Genomic DNA, 14,084 nt, shown 5'->3' with positions numbered 1-14,084 from the left:
ATCCACGAAAATGTCGCAACGATCGCCTAATATTTTCATCCGACGACCAAGGACATCCCCACTCCCTTCTTTACATTTACGGAAACGTTGCAACATCGATCTTCTAGTTTTCTTTTGCCAACCAAGGATATCCCTTTTCTTCTGTAAATCCATGAAGATCTTGCAACGATCCCTTTAATTTTCTTTCGGTGGCCAAGGACATCCCCACTCCCTTCTATTCATCTACGAAAACGTCGCAACGATCTTCTACTTTTTTTTTTGCCAGTCAAGGATATACCTTCTCCTCTGTAAATCCATGTAAATCTTGCAATGATCCCTTAATTTTCTTCTGGTGATCCAGGACATCCCCCCGCTCCCTTCTTTAAATCTAAAAAAACGTCGCAACGATCTTCTAATTTTTTTTCTCTTGCCACCCAAGTTTAATCCCTTCTCCTATATAAATCCATGAAAATCTTCCAACTGATCTTCTGATAAACCAGGACATCCCCCTGTTCCCTTCTTTAAATTTAAGAAAACGTCGCAACGATCTTCTAATTTTTTTTCTCTTGCCTCCCAAGTTTAATCCCTTCTCCTATATAAATCCATGAAAATTTTCCAACGAACCCCTAATTTTCTTTTAACGATCAAGAACATCCCCATCCAATTTTTTAAATCCACGAAGACATCGTAACGGTATCTTAGTTTTCCTCTATCGTCCAAGGACACGTCCTCCACTCTCTAAGTCCACAAACACGTCGCAACGATCCTCTAATCTCCTTCTGCCACCCAAGAATATACTCCACGAAAATCTCGACAAGGACAACCCATCTCCGTTCTTTCCAAATCCACCGAACCGTCGCAAAGAGCACGTAATTTTCTTCATCTATCCAAGGACCTCCCCTCTCCCCGTTCCCTAAATCCACAAAAAACGTCGCAACGATCGCCTAATTATCTTCTGCCACCCAAGAATATACTCCACGAAAATCTCGACAAGGACAACCCAATCTCCGTTCTTTCCAAATCCACCGAACCGTCGCAAAGAGCACGTAATTTTCTTCATCTATCCAAGGACCTCCCCTCTCCCCGTTTCCTAAATCCACAAAAAACGTCGCAACGATCGCCTAATTATCTTCTGCTATCCAAGGACCTCGCATCCCCTTCTCTAAATCCAGAAAAAACGTCGCAGCGATCCCCTAATTTTTCATCTGCTGTCCAAGGACATCTACCGATAAACGCTGCTCTCGCAAACTGAACAATCGAAGCGCTTTTGTAATTTGCTTATCCTGCGTTGTGTACGTGTGTGTTTACTCGTGTGTACGTCATCTTCAAATATATTCCTTTTTTTTTGTCTTTTTTACTTTTGCTTGTTGTCATTCACTCGCTTTCTTTCTTGCAATCTTTCTCTTACTCTCTCTCTCTCCCTATTTTTCTCACATTCTGGCACGCATACTCTTTCATTCTCTCGATCGAGTCTGATGTCCCGTATAATTTTCTTTTTTATTGCTTTCACTAGAGTAAATCCTAAGGTCCTCTAAAGCGTCGTAGGGGAGAGATATTAACGTTAATGGCGCGATATCGAACGAGTGTTGCGTCGACCGACGCGGTCGTCCTCCTGGATCTACCGGAACACCAAGACGATCCCAGCGAACGATCATCTCCAAGATCGAAGGACCGAGGACTCGATCGTTGCTCGTCCTCACGCGATGGCTAACCTTTCGCTTCGATCGTTGACGTAGAGTTCCTGTGGCAAACGAAATTCTTGCAATTAGGGCGACTTTGAATTGGGGGAGGGGGGTGTGGCGGATTTATTGGGTTGGCAAGAAAGTAATTTCGGTTTGCACCAATAGATAGCGTTATGTTTGCATTGTCATTCTTTTGTTAAGATTATAATTTTTTTGGCATCAGCTTTGGTATTTTATGTTACTATACGCGTTTATGTTTACAGTTGATTGATATTTCCAAAAACTCACAATTACGAACAAAATTGTAATCACATGAATTGACTCTGATTTTTCAATATAAAATTCTAACAAAATTCTCGAAATCAAATTCTAAGAAACAAAGTCAAATTCTTTAAAATTCACCAGTTGATTGGTATTTCCAAAAACTCATAGTTACGAACAAAATTATAATCAAATGAATTGGTTCTGATTCTCGATATAAAATTGTAACAAAATTCTCGAAATAAAATTCTAAGAAACAAAGTCAAATTCTTTAAAATTCACCAGTTGATTGGTATTTCCAAAAACTCACAGCTACGAACAAAATTGTAATCACATGAATTGACTCTGATTCTCAATATAAAATTGTGACAAAATTCTCGAAATAAAATTCTAAGAAACAAAATCAAATTCTTTAAAATTCACCAGTTGATTGGTATTTCCAAAAACTCACAGTTACGAACAAAATTATAACCAAATGAATTGGTTCTGATTCTCGATATAAAATTGTAACAAAATTCTCGAAATAAAATTCTAAGAAACAAAATCAAATTCTGTAAAATTTACCAATTGATCGATATTTCCAAAAACTCACAGTTACGAATAAAATTATAGTCAAATGAATTAACTCCCATCCTCAATATAAAATTAATGAATTTTCGATTGATTGAATTATTGAATTTTATGTTACTATACAGGGTGTTACTAGAAAGGCAGTACAGTAATGTCTCCCTAACTGACGCTCAGATTCTGCTCAAAAATGGACAATTTGAGAAGAGGAGATACCATTATTCGAGCCTCGCAGCTCGTTTTCATACTTGTTGACAATTCGTGACTATAAAAATGAACCGCAAAGATCGAACAAATCGTCTCTCTTCTCCCTAAATTGTCCATTTTTGTGGACAATCTGTGCGTCAATTAGAGAGACATTACTATACCATCGGACAGGTGGTGATTCTACGTGCGGAAATTCTCGGCCGCCTCATGCTAGCCGAGCTTATTTCTCATTGGTCAGTGTTTTTTAAAATTAATAACTCGTAAACGAAGCCGCGGATTGCAGTTTCGCTAAGGAAAAAGTTACTTCAAATGATCTCAATAATCATTTATTTCCCGGGATTAACCCTTTGCACTCGAGTGGTGACTCTGAGGCACCATTAAAATTGTTACATCAAGTTCCAAGATAATTTTTATATTACAAAAGTCTAGACGTAAGAAATTGTTACAAGTCTAATTGTTGTACGAGTCGCGAGACTATAAATTTCGTATGCATAAAATGCACTTTGTCATATAAAATGGAAATACCGTGAGTCAGAAAAATTAATTTAGATTTACAGTTAAAATGACTTCGAGTGCAAAGGGTTAATTTTGAGACATCCCGTGTAGCTCGAGCAATATAATAAATCCGCTATCGGGCGTGCGAGAAAGGGATTCTGGAGTATGTTTTGGCGAGTACTTGAACTGATTCCCTCCAGCGCAGGATCGCTCGACAAACGCTGCAAAAATAATTGGACCCCGTTGGTCGATCGGGTCTCCAACTGCCAATACGCCAACCGCAAGTTCCGAGCCGCGTCCGAATAGTCGACAAACTGTGGTTCCGTGAATGAGGTCTGACTTAAGCCGGCGAACGATCGTCCTTCGCGCCTGATCATCACCAGGTGGTGCACTTATTCGGGGGGTTCATCTTGGTTCCGATCGGGCAGCGGAACGCGTCCGCGAATGCTTGGGAGTTCATCATTATACCGTTGACTCTGCGCAACATCATTTCGAAAACACATGCTGTACTCTCCACGAAAAGCTTTCTTCTTTCAACGAAATTTCGCTGGAGCTGTAGAAAAATCTACAGCTTCTAAAAATTCTATTTTTTTCTATTTTTCTACAGCTTTTCGAAAAGCTGTAGAGAAATGGAATAAATGTTATAGAAATTATTTCTAAACTTGCAAATAATATATTTTTACAAATGAGAAGACGTTACAAACATTTCCAAGACGTCGAAAAGAAACGAATTTCTTCTTGTATAATTATACAAGAACTTGCAAATAATACATTTTTACAAATGAGAAGACGTTACAAACGTTTCCAAGACGTCGAAAAGAAACGAATTTCTTCTTGTATAATTATAATATAATGTTAATTATTTATAATAATATAATTGTTAATTATAATATAATTATACAAGAAGAAATTCGTTTCTTTTCGACGTCTTGGAAACGTTTGTAACGTCTTTTCATTTGTAAGAATGTATTATTTGCAAGTTCAGAAATAATTTCTATAACATTTATTCTATTTTTCTACAGCTTTTATTCCTATAGCATTAAATTAGTATGCTAATTAGTGCGTTAGGGGCATCGATAAGGGAAAATTGATGCTTAAATTCAGCTTGCAACAAGTTCTGGAAAGTTTCCTTGATCTTCCATTATTCTACTTGTTCCGAAAGGGTTGATTATCAAAATGTTCAAACTGTCATAACTTTTCGTAGAGATTGTTTATGATTTACCAAACAACTTATTATCGAAAGACGTACAGTAATGAATAAATTATTGATTAATAATACAGTTAGAATATTACAAGGGTAAAATAGATTTCTGAAATTTTATAAGAATTTGCTGTATAAATAAATATTGATTGCTATAAAGGACATGAACTGTCAATCTACTTGCACTGTGGCTATAATTGCATGACCTAATTGTATTGTGACGACAATCGTGAACCTGATCATTATCATTCCCACACGCCACCTAATCAATAATAAATAAACAGAAATCAATGTCGAGGATAGTCCGCTAAGGGAATATCACAGCACACGTGTCTTCCCGAATATTCTGCTTCAAGATGCAAATTCGTTAAAGATTAATGTGACATAAAGATCTTGGGGAACTGGTGGGATCCCGGTGATGGATAATGCTCAGGTAATCAAAAGCTTGATTGTATCGGCTGGACAATTGCTACGGTAGAGATTGCTATAAAATAACTGAAAACACTGTAATATCATTTAATTCTCTATAGTCAGGAAAATTAACAAAATGAAACCGTTTTATTTGAAAATTACTGGAGTTAAGACGAAAAATTCTTTGTCGAATTAAGCTGTTAACATTCTGTAGCTAACAAATAAATAAATAAATAAATAATACTAATAGTAATAGAAATAATAAAAATTAACAAAGTGATACCTTCTTTTTAAAAATTAGTAAAAAGATATGACGAAGAATTCTCTGTCGAATTAAATTGTTACAGAAAACAGAAAACACTGTAATATCATTTAATTCTCTATAGTCAGGAAAATTAACAAAATGAAACCGTTTTTTTTTAAATTACTGGAGTTAAGACGAAAAATTCTTTGTCGAATTAAGCTGTTAACATTCTGTAGCTAACAAATAAATAAATAAATAATACTAATAGTAATAAGAACAATAAAAATTAACAAAGTGAAGCCTTCTTTTTCAAAATCAGTAAAAGGATATAACGAAGAATTCTCTGTCGAATTAAATTGTTAACCATCAGTAGCCATCAAATAAATTAACGAATAAATAAATAACAATAATAACAATAATAATAGTAAAAATTGACAAAATGAAGCATCTATTTAAAAAATGTATTAAAAAGTTGCCACGACTCAAAATTAACAGAATGGAGCCTTTTTAAAAATCAGTAAACAGTAAAGTAGTAGTAAAAACTATTAAATAATGAAAATCTAGGGTACTCTGTCGAATCAAATGAATTGGAAGAACGCACAGAAGTGTGACAAAAACGTGCAGTCGTTCGATGGCTCACCTTTCAGGCTGAGGTGTGTGGTAATCGAGTTCAACGGAGAGAATATAGGCCTCGGCAGTCATATTAGAACAATAAGTCTGAAACAACGGTAAGCAGTGTGTCAAACTAGACGCGGGCCACGCCGATGTGCGAACGTTAATTGACGGGTTTGATCGATCACCTGGGCGGCGCTTATGAAGAAAAGCTGGCTCGGACGAAGCCCCTCGAACCCGGGAAGACTCCGGTCCTTCCCGTTCGTCAAAGTGTGCCAAGTTTTATAAGAAATCTGCAAGGCTCCGATGTCCGCCACGTTCTCGTTTCTCGTCACGTTCCAATCGAACTGGAAACGGAATTCCCGCGTTCACCTACCGGGGCCTGATCGCCTTAGGACAGTTATCAGTGTTACCTGTACGGCGACGTCGTTCCCATAAAACTGAACCTTCTTCCAGAAACTCCTCGCGTACAATCTCGCGACGCACTCTATCCTCGCCTCGAGCCGCTTCCAGGACTCCGGGGTGATCCAGAGCCATTGATCGACGTTCAAATCGGGATCGAGGGGCAGCCGACGCCGGTGGAGATCGAACGCGTGCAGGATCTCGTGACCGATCACCGATCCCAACGTTGCGTGCGCCGCATACGCCGGACCTCCGTCCCAAGACCATGACCAGGCCGTCATCATCGCCAATGGGATGCCTGAAACGTAAGAGATTTTTAGGTACGGCATCGGACAAAATTGTTCGAATTTTAAGTCAGCAAGTGTACTTTTAGGAATGCCAATTTATTTCAACGGTTGGTTGGACGGGTGTTCGACGACGGTGCTATTGGAAATGATACAATCGTTTCTGCTGATTTTTGCTCGAGAATTTTTAATGTTTTTCAAGTCTGTGTACAAACATTGTGTAGTAAATATTTTCTAAGCTTTTATACATATATTATAGTATTGTGTAATAAATATTTTCTAGGATCGTGTATGAACATCATAAAATTTGTGTAGTAAATATTTTCTAAGCTTGCGAATAAGAATTATAAATATTAATATATTTAGAAATAGAAATATATTTTCTAAGCTTATATACAATCATTATGTATGATTGTATGATTAATATTTTCTAGGTTTTTGTACAAGCATTACATCATTGTACAATGTAACATATATTTTCTAATTTTTTTCTATAAACATCATAACACTCAATAATAAATGATTTCTAAGATTGATAATGTATAATAAATATTTTCTAGGATTATGTATGTACATCGTCAAATTGTATAGTAAATATTTTCTAGAACTAGTACGTATAAACATTACGACTACATATAATAAATATTTTCCACTGCACAATGGTATCCTAACAGAAGTATTTTAGGAATAATTTTAGGAAATATAATTTAAGGAAATATAATAATTTTAGGAAATATATTTTAGGAGATATAATTATTTTAGGAAATTTTCGCCAAGTGTTGCGTTACCAGAAAGTTAGTCGGTGTTAGGGAAACGATAAGGTTACATTTAAGAAGATCTTTGAAAAAAAAAGAAAATTCATTTCTTGCAGCGCAAGTATCGAAGCTACTTACAGTGTTCGTACACCTTTTAAAACGCAATACCTTTTTTAAAACTGGACTATGTGTCTTGAATCTTTTTTTAAATAACAACAGGACTAGTTTATCAGATGGTGATCAAAATGCTTTTTCTAAATTTCATTATCACTTGGAATGACGAAAAGAAAAAAAGAAAATACTCTCGCTTTTTAACTTTTTTGTCTGAGCCTGTAACGGAAATTTAAAAAATGTCTTTTATAGATCTCGGTAACTTATATTCATGCTGAAAATTTTATAGAAATCGGTTGACGTTGCTATGAGTTATAACAATTTAAGGATGGCAAAAATCGCAGTTTTATTTTGACCAAAAACTGGAAGAAATCTGCAGTGTTTTAAATCTTTCAACGGCTGTAGCTCGACTCTGGGTTAACCGATTTATAAAAAGATAAGAAACTCTCGTTTTTTAACTTTTTTACCTGAGCCTATAACAAAAATTTAAGAAATGCCTCTCGTAGATCTCGGTAACTTAATAAGTTACAAAAGTAGTCCAAATTTCCGGATCGGTTCTTATAAGTTGAAAGATTTAAAACACTGCAGATTTCTTCCAGTTTTTGGTCATAATTATGATAAAACTGCGATTTTTGCCATCCTTTATTAATCGTTATTAATCGTTATTAATCGTTTATTAATCGTTAAACTTATTAAGTTACCGAGATCTACGAGAGGCATTTCTTAAATTTTTATTATAAGCTCAGGTAAAAAAGTTAAAAAACGAGAGTTTCTTATCTTTTTTTGTCATCCGTTTATGTAATTTAAAAAAATGGTATTTTAGTCATCGTCTAGTAGACCTCTGTCACCTAAAAACAATTCAAGTCACTTGGACCAGTATTAAAAAAGTTATTGCGTTGTAGAAGGTGTACGATCACATTTGTGACCTAGTGAATATTTGTGCTTTATTTTCTTGTGAACGTTTTGAGAATAATTTGAAGAGTATCGCTTACCAATTGTGTTTGTGGAGGACTCGTAGTAGGCGTTCACGCTGTAAGGATAACGGCGTCTGGAATACAGAGTCGAGAATTATAGAATAGCCTGAGAAAGCTGGAAAATCTGGGAAATCTTCTCGGATTAGGCTCTTACTTCTCGGTCACGTTCCTCCTGAGGACTTTGTCATCCACCGTGCGGACCTGCCGGAATCGCATTAACACGCTGCGGAAAAAATCGTCCGGATCGATCTTCACCTGTCGGGATCGATAAACAGCCATGACGAATCGATCCGGAAATTTGATCACATAATACATACACGCAGTCTATTGGGTTGGCAACTAAGTAATTGCCGACTTGTTCAATGAAATAAAAAATTTTTTTACTTGAAACGAAGTTTAATCTGTAATGTATTTTCCATTTTGTTCGATGACCTTTTGCCATCTCTCTGACAACTTGAAAATTCCACGCTCGTAGAAAGTCTGATCCTTTTCGGCTAAAAACTGAGTTAAGTGAGATTTTACAGCATCATCGTCATTAAAAGTTTTACCACGAAGGGAGTTGTCCAGGGATCGAAATAAGTGGTAATCCGATGGCGCGAGATCAGGACTATATGGTGGGTGTAACATTAATTCCCAACCAATATCCATCAATTTTTGCCGAGTGGACAAAGACGTGTGCGGCCTAGCATTGTCCTGCTGGAAAATGACACCTTTACGATTGACCAATCTTGGTCGCTTTTCCTTGACCGCTGCATTCAATTTGTCCAGGTGCTAACATTCACGGATAATAAAAAATAACATAATAATAATAATAATTTTATAATATAACATTTACGGATATCATAAAAATGGGAGTGAGAGACATCTATAACTGAAATCGGCAATTACTTAGTTGTCAACCCAATAGAAAAACCTATTAAAAATTTGAGAAAAGAACAATGAAGCAATTAACTAACTTAGTTGTATTTTCTTGACGTGTCGGACTAATAATTGAGATTTACAGTAATAACCTGTTAAGCTTGAATGCTCATCCGTTTCTTTTAAAGTCTGAATAAAATTCTGTTGTATTATTGTCAACATTTGAGCACAATATTAATGTAGGAACACAATTTTGTGGGTTAGAATCATAGTAAATTACTGTTTTAAAAATGTTAAAAACATTTAAGTTACTGTTACGTAAAAAAATGTAAAAATAAAATATACAAAAAATTATCTTAATTATAAGGAGTTACTGTAGTTACTGTATTATGTAAAAGATGTTAAAAAAGAAATTTAAAGAAATTACCTTAATCAATTTTTCTACATAAGTTCTGATAATTATGGTTCGTTCTTATGACATTATTATTATTACATCTAGCTGCTCATTTCGTATCACGTATTCTTTCAATCGCACACACGCTTGATAAATAATATATTAATATATTAATAATAAATTCTATCGCAAGTAATACGCTTAAAAATGTTTAAAATGGTCAATAACTTTGATTTATCATATTTACCCAGACCCTCGAAAATTGTATAAACTTTATCCTTTTACTCGAAAATTTAATTTGTTCATTTATTTTATTATTTCTTATTTTTGAATGACCAATAACATAATTAACATTGTTAGCGACTAACAAATAATTCAACTCGGTCGTTATCATTTTATTCGTTATCACATTTGCCCATCACTGGCTGAATGGAGCACGTCGATACTTTTCGATTGCTTAATCATTTGCATTTAGTTTCTTTCAGAGAAATGTTTCTAAACAAGATCGAAACATGTTTCGAAGTTTCAGTGGAACGATAAGATTTTGAAATTGTTGCGTCCGAGTGGCGAGTCCTCGCGGCGGTTAATTTCTGGCCAGGTAGTTAATGAATTCCACTATTTCCGAGGGTCCTAAACATCGTCGCAAACGACGTCTCACCTCGGCCATTTCGCGGGCCAGAAGGCTCTCGTTGTAGAAACCAGGCCACACGTGAAATCTACCCCTTAACGAGTTCAGCTTCAGCAATGCCTGCGTCCTTGTCTCCTCGTCCAGCCAGGACTTCACCAGGATCCGCTCGGCGACGGTCTCCTTTACACGCTCGAACAGTCCTCCCACCTGTTCTCGGACCGATCCGATTCGATTAGCATCGATCGATCGCGCCGACGGCTTAAACAGTCTCAACCAGGCCGACGATCTTTATGCACTCGCAATTTATGCAAATAGCTAATTTCTATTCCCGCCTTTAACAACGAATTAAATATTTTAGGAGCTACGCGTTACGAATTTTTCGTAATTTTATCCTTGGGAAAATATATTGAAATGTGTACCACAGGACACCCTATGTATTTTAGGATTTCAGAATCGTGCTAGTTTATTGCAATTATTAATCTTTGCTCCGAGCATTGACAACATTTTATTCTGAAAATATTTTCAAAAATATTGAATAATATTCGATAATATATATATTAATAATATATAATAATATATAATAATATAATAATATATAATAATATATATATATATATGAATAACATTCCATCAATATCTTCTTCAGTTATTGATATAATTGAAATATTAATGAAATATTTTTCTTTCTAATGTTGCTGATACTATAATAAAAATAGCGAGAGCTATAAACAAATAGAGTGTTTTTATCGTTACAAAGTAACACATGTTAGTTACATTTAGGACTCGGAAGTTTTAGTGTTAACAGTTTCAACTGCTTTAGCTTCACAATTAAAAGAGGGTTCACTTTCTAGAAATTAACATTAACATTAGTTTTCAATTTGAAAAGATAGAAGCTTTAAATCAAATTAAAAAATTCGAAATCAGTTTAGAAGAAGAAAAATGAGTCTGTATAATCTACAAAAATCACTGCACAACGAAAATTTATCTTAGAGATAAAATTGCACTTGGAAGTAACACAATCTAATCTTTTTTAAAATTCTTTCCTCATTTTTTTTATATTAATCATTCTTTTGTACTTTTATTTTAACAACGGTATTACTTGTATGTCTGATAACCTTTCATTTATTATATTTCCTGAGCTGAACGTAAGTATTATATCTACCATGTATTTATTACTGATTTATAACCACTGTACAGGGTGTCCCAAAAATGTCTTGCAATCCGGAAATGAGGGATTACTGAGGTCATTTGAAGTAACTTTTTCCTTAGCGAAAATGCAATCCGCAGCTTGGTTTACGAGTTATTAATAAAAACCGCTGTCCAATGGGAGGCGAGTTCGGCTGGCGTGAGGCGACCGAGCCAATGGGCTTCGTGCGCTAGTTGATTCGGCCGCCTCGGGCCAGCCAAGCTCGCCTTTCATTGGTCACTGTTTTTCGTTAATAACTCGTAAACAAAGCCGCGGACTGCATTTTCGCTAAGGAAAAAGTTACTTTATTACTCAAGAATCCCTTATTTCCAGATTGCGAGACATTTTTGAGACACCCTGTATATACAACACTATTTCTCACATTTTCTTCTCACTTCCTGTATTACATCATTGTGTATATTATTTTAAAATATATTTGTATTTTTATAGAAGATTACTATTCTTCAAAAAGACTCAAAGAAAAATCTATCATATTTTTATTTGTATTGTACTCGTGTGACGGCTATAAGGAATCACTTTCCTTCGCTTCATTCTTTTCGTAACAAAGAGTTGTTTTTACCTGTAGAAACGAATTAAAATTATTATTACAATTATTAACTTTTCTCGTGGATATTTTGACAGCAAAAATTGGAGTCTGCATAAAGATGGTCGATAGGCTGTCTAACAGCGATTTACCCTGTTCGCCAAGGTTTCAAGATGCTGAGGACTATACTGCTGCACATAAAGGGCACCGACGATCTCGCTGAACACCTCCTTGGTCAGCTTGAAGCAGGACAATTCCCAATTCTTGCTGGCGGTCACGTTCACGATGTCGTGCAACGTGTCTGTCGCGTACAACAGCAACAGTCCGTTGTGAATGATCCTGTTGGTAACGACACGAATTAGGTGTGTACGTGTAGGTCTCCACGGGCGGCAGTGAGAAGTCACGCCGGCCTGGGTAAATGAACATATATATATGTATGTACTATACTGGGTGTCCCAAAAATGTCTCTCAATCCGAAAGTGGCGGGTTCCTCAGGTCATTTGAAGCAACTTTTTCCTTTACAAAAATTTTCTCCGAGGCACCATTAACGAGTTATTAACGAAAAACAGTGACCAATGAGAGGCGAGCTCTGCTGGCGCGAGGCGACCGAGCCAATGAGCGGAACTGGGCTTCGCGCACTGGTTGGCTGGGTCACCTCGCGTCAGCCGTACTCGATCCTTATTGGTCACTGTTTTTCATTAATAACTCGTTAACAGTGCCTCGGAGAAAATTTTTGTAAAGGAAGAAGCTGCTCCAAATGATCTGAGGAACCCGCCATTTTCGGATTGCAAGACATTTTTACCCTGTACATACATACAAGAGTATTCATCCTAAGAGTCCCGTCGATTTTTCAGGCATTTACATTGATCTGACGAAAAAATGTTTGGAATAAAAGTTAACTGGTATTTCGAGGTGAACATGGTGCAATAATAAAGATTTCGAAAAAATGTTTTATTCGACAAAAAGTTCTGGCCACCTTGACTTTTTTAAATGGCACTGTGTATTTTTTACTTCGTAGCTTTATAGCTGACGAAGAAACGAATTTAACGATCTACTACACAATGATCTTTACATGAATGACTTTTACTGTTTATTAATTAGTAAAATGATTTCCTCAATCGTCGCGAATTTCTAAGCTAAAATTCATTCGAAGGTCATCGCGTAGCAGGTCGTTGAATTCGTTTTTAGGTCAGCTGTAACGTTATGGTAATTAAAAATACACAGTGACGTTTAAAAAAAGATCATGATGACCTGAGCATTTTATCGAGCGAAAGATTTTTCGAAATTTTTGTTATTTCGCTTCGTTCTCATCGAAGCAATTTTTATTAACTTTCATGTTTTTTTATTTTATACCTCAAAAATCGGTACGATCGTTAGGATGAACACCCTGTGTATTGATAGAGGGATATCTGGTGTTCCGGTGGGAAACGGACTGGGGTTTTCGGGTCGGTATTATCTCCGCTGGATGTTCGTATAGTAATAAAAGCGATATTTCACCGAAAGGATAATAGGCCCGAGGCTGTAATAATGAACAGCTGCCCCCGAAAGCATAACGAATTAGTGGTATCGATTCTTCCTGGCGACGGCGCCGCCTCCGGCCGGAAGCGCGGCCTCTTTTATGCCAACCACGAAACGGCAGTTTTTTTATTTAAATAAAAGAAACGTTCCTTCCTCCGTCGGCGCCAAACGAATCGAAACCGGACGATTTGTGAATTTCATAGTTCTCCGATCAGTTCGTGGCGGACGAGGCGAAAGAGCGCAGGATCGAATTTTCGTCGAATAAAAAATAATTCATCGCTTTGGAAAATAAATTCTCTTGTTCGTTTGATGCTGCGAATTTTGGAATGCGCATAGACTTAAATCGCACGGTGTTAAAACGATTATAAGATAAGGAATTTTGAAGTAAAGTCACATAATTGTGAGACACCTTGTAAATTGAACAGGAAATTCCGAAGTATCCGTACAATTTTAAATAATTATAATAATTATAATAATTATTTAAAATCTCAAATAATAATTTGTAATGATTTCATTTTTTGATAATAATAATTTATTTTAGTAATAACAATAATTTTGAACAATAATTACAAATGATTGTCACGAATAATTATATATTTAAAGCTTGAAATAAAATTATTAAAGATTTTCAATACAATTATTTAGTATTCTCGACCAAATTATCTGAAATTTTCAATGATTATTTAAAATTGTAAGAATATTTCAGAATTCTCCGTTCAATCTACAAGGTGTCTTACAATGAACGAGCTTGCTTCCAGATTCGTTATCTTA

The 14,084-nt window shown here is 35.8% G+C and overlaps 1 protein-coding gene across 2 annotated transcripts in view; it reads right to left on the bottom strand.

Annotated features, from left to right (window-relative positions):
* Positions 1–1,578: 1,578 nt before the first annotated feature.
* Positions 1,579–14,084, bottom strand: part of LOC117224888 (neprilysin-1) — a 323,108-nt gene continuing 310,602 nt past the window's right edge. For both annotated transcript variants that reach the window (XM_033478087.2, XM_033478088.2), the window contains 9 exons: positions 11,948–12,134; positions 10,096–10,272; positions 8,340–8,440; positions 8,204–8,259; positions 6,073–6,359; positions 5,848–6,006; positions 5,688–5,764; positions 3,373–3,667; positions 1,579–1,720 (listed from right to left, as the gene is read on the bottom strand). In XM_033478087.2, the coding sequence (XP_033333978.1) occupies positions 3,568–3,667; positions 5,688–5,764; positions 5,848–6,006; positions 6,073–6,359; positions 8,204–8,259; positions 8,340–8,440; positions 10,096–10,272; positions 11,948–12,134 (1,144 nt within the window). In that variant the 3' untranslated portion in view covers positions 1,579–1,720; positions 3,373–3,567. The remainder of the gene's footprint in view (positions 1,721–3,372; positions 3,668–5,687; positions 5,765–5,847; positions 6,007–6,072; positions 6,360–8,203; positions 8,260–8,339; positions 8,441–10,095; positions 10,273–11,947; positions 12,135–14,084) is intronic.

This window comes from Megalopta genalis, chromosome 13 (assembly GCF_051020955.1).
Source record: "Megalopta genalis isolate 19385.01 chromosome 13, iyMegGena1_principal, whole genome shotgun sequence".
NCBI classification, from domain to species: Eukaryota; Metazoa; Arthropoda; class Insecta; order Hymenoptera; family Halictidae; genus Megalopta; species Megalopta genalis.
Note: the sequence above shows the minus strand (reverse complement) of the source record. Positions and strands in the feature narration are given on the sequence as shown.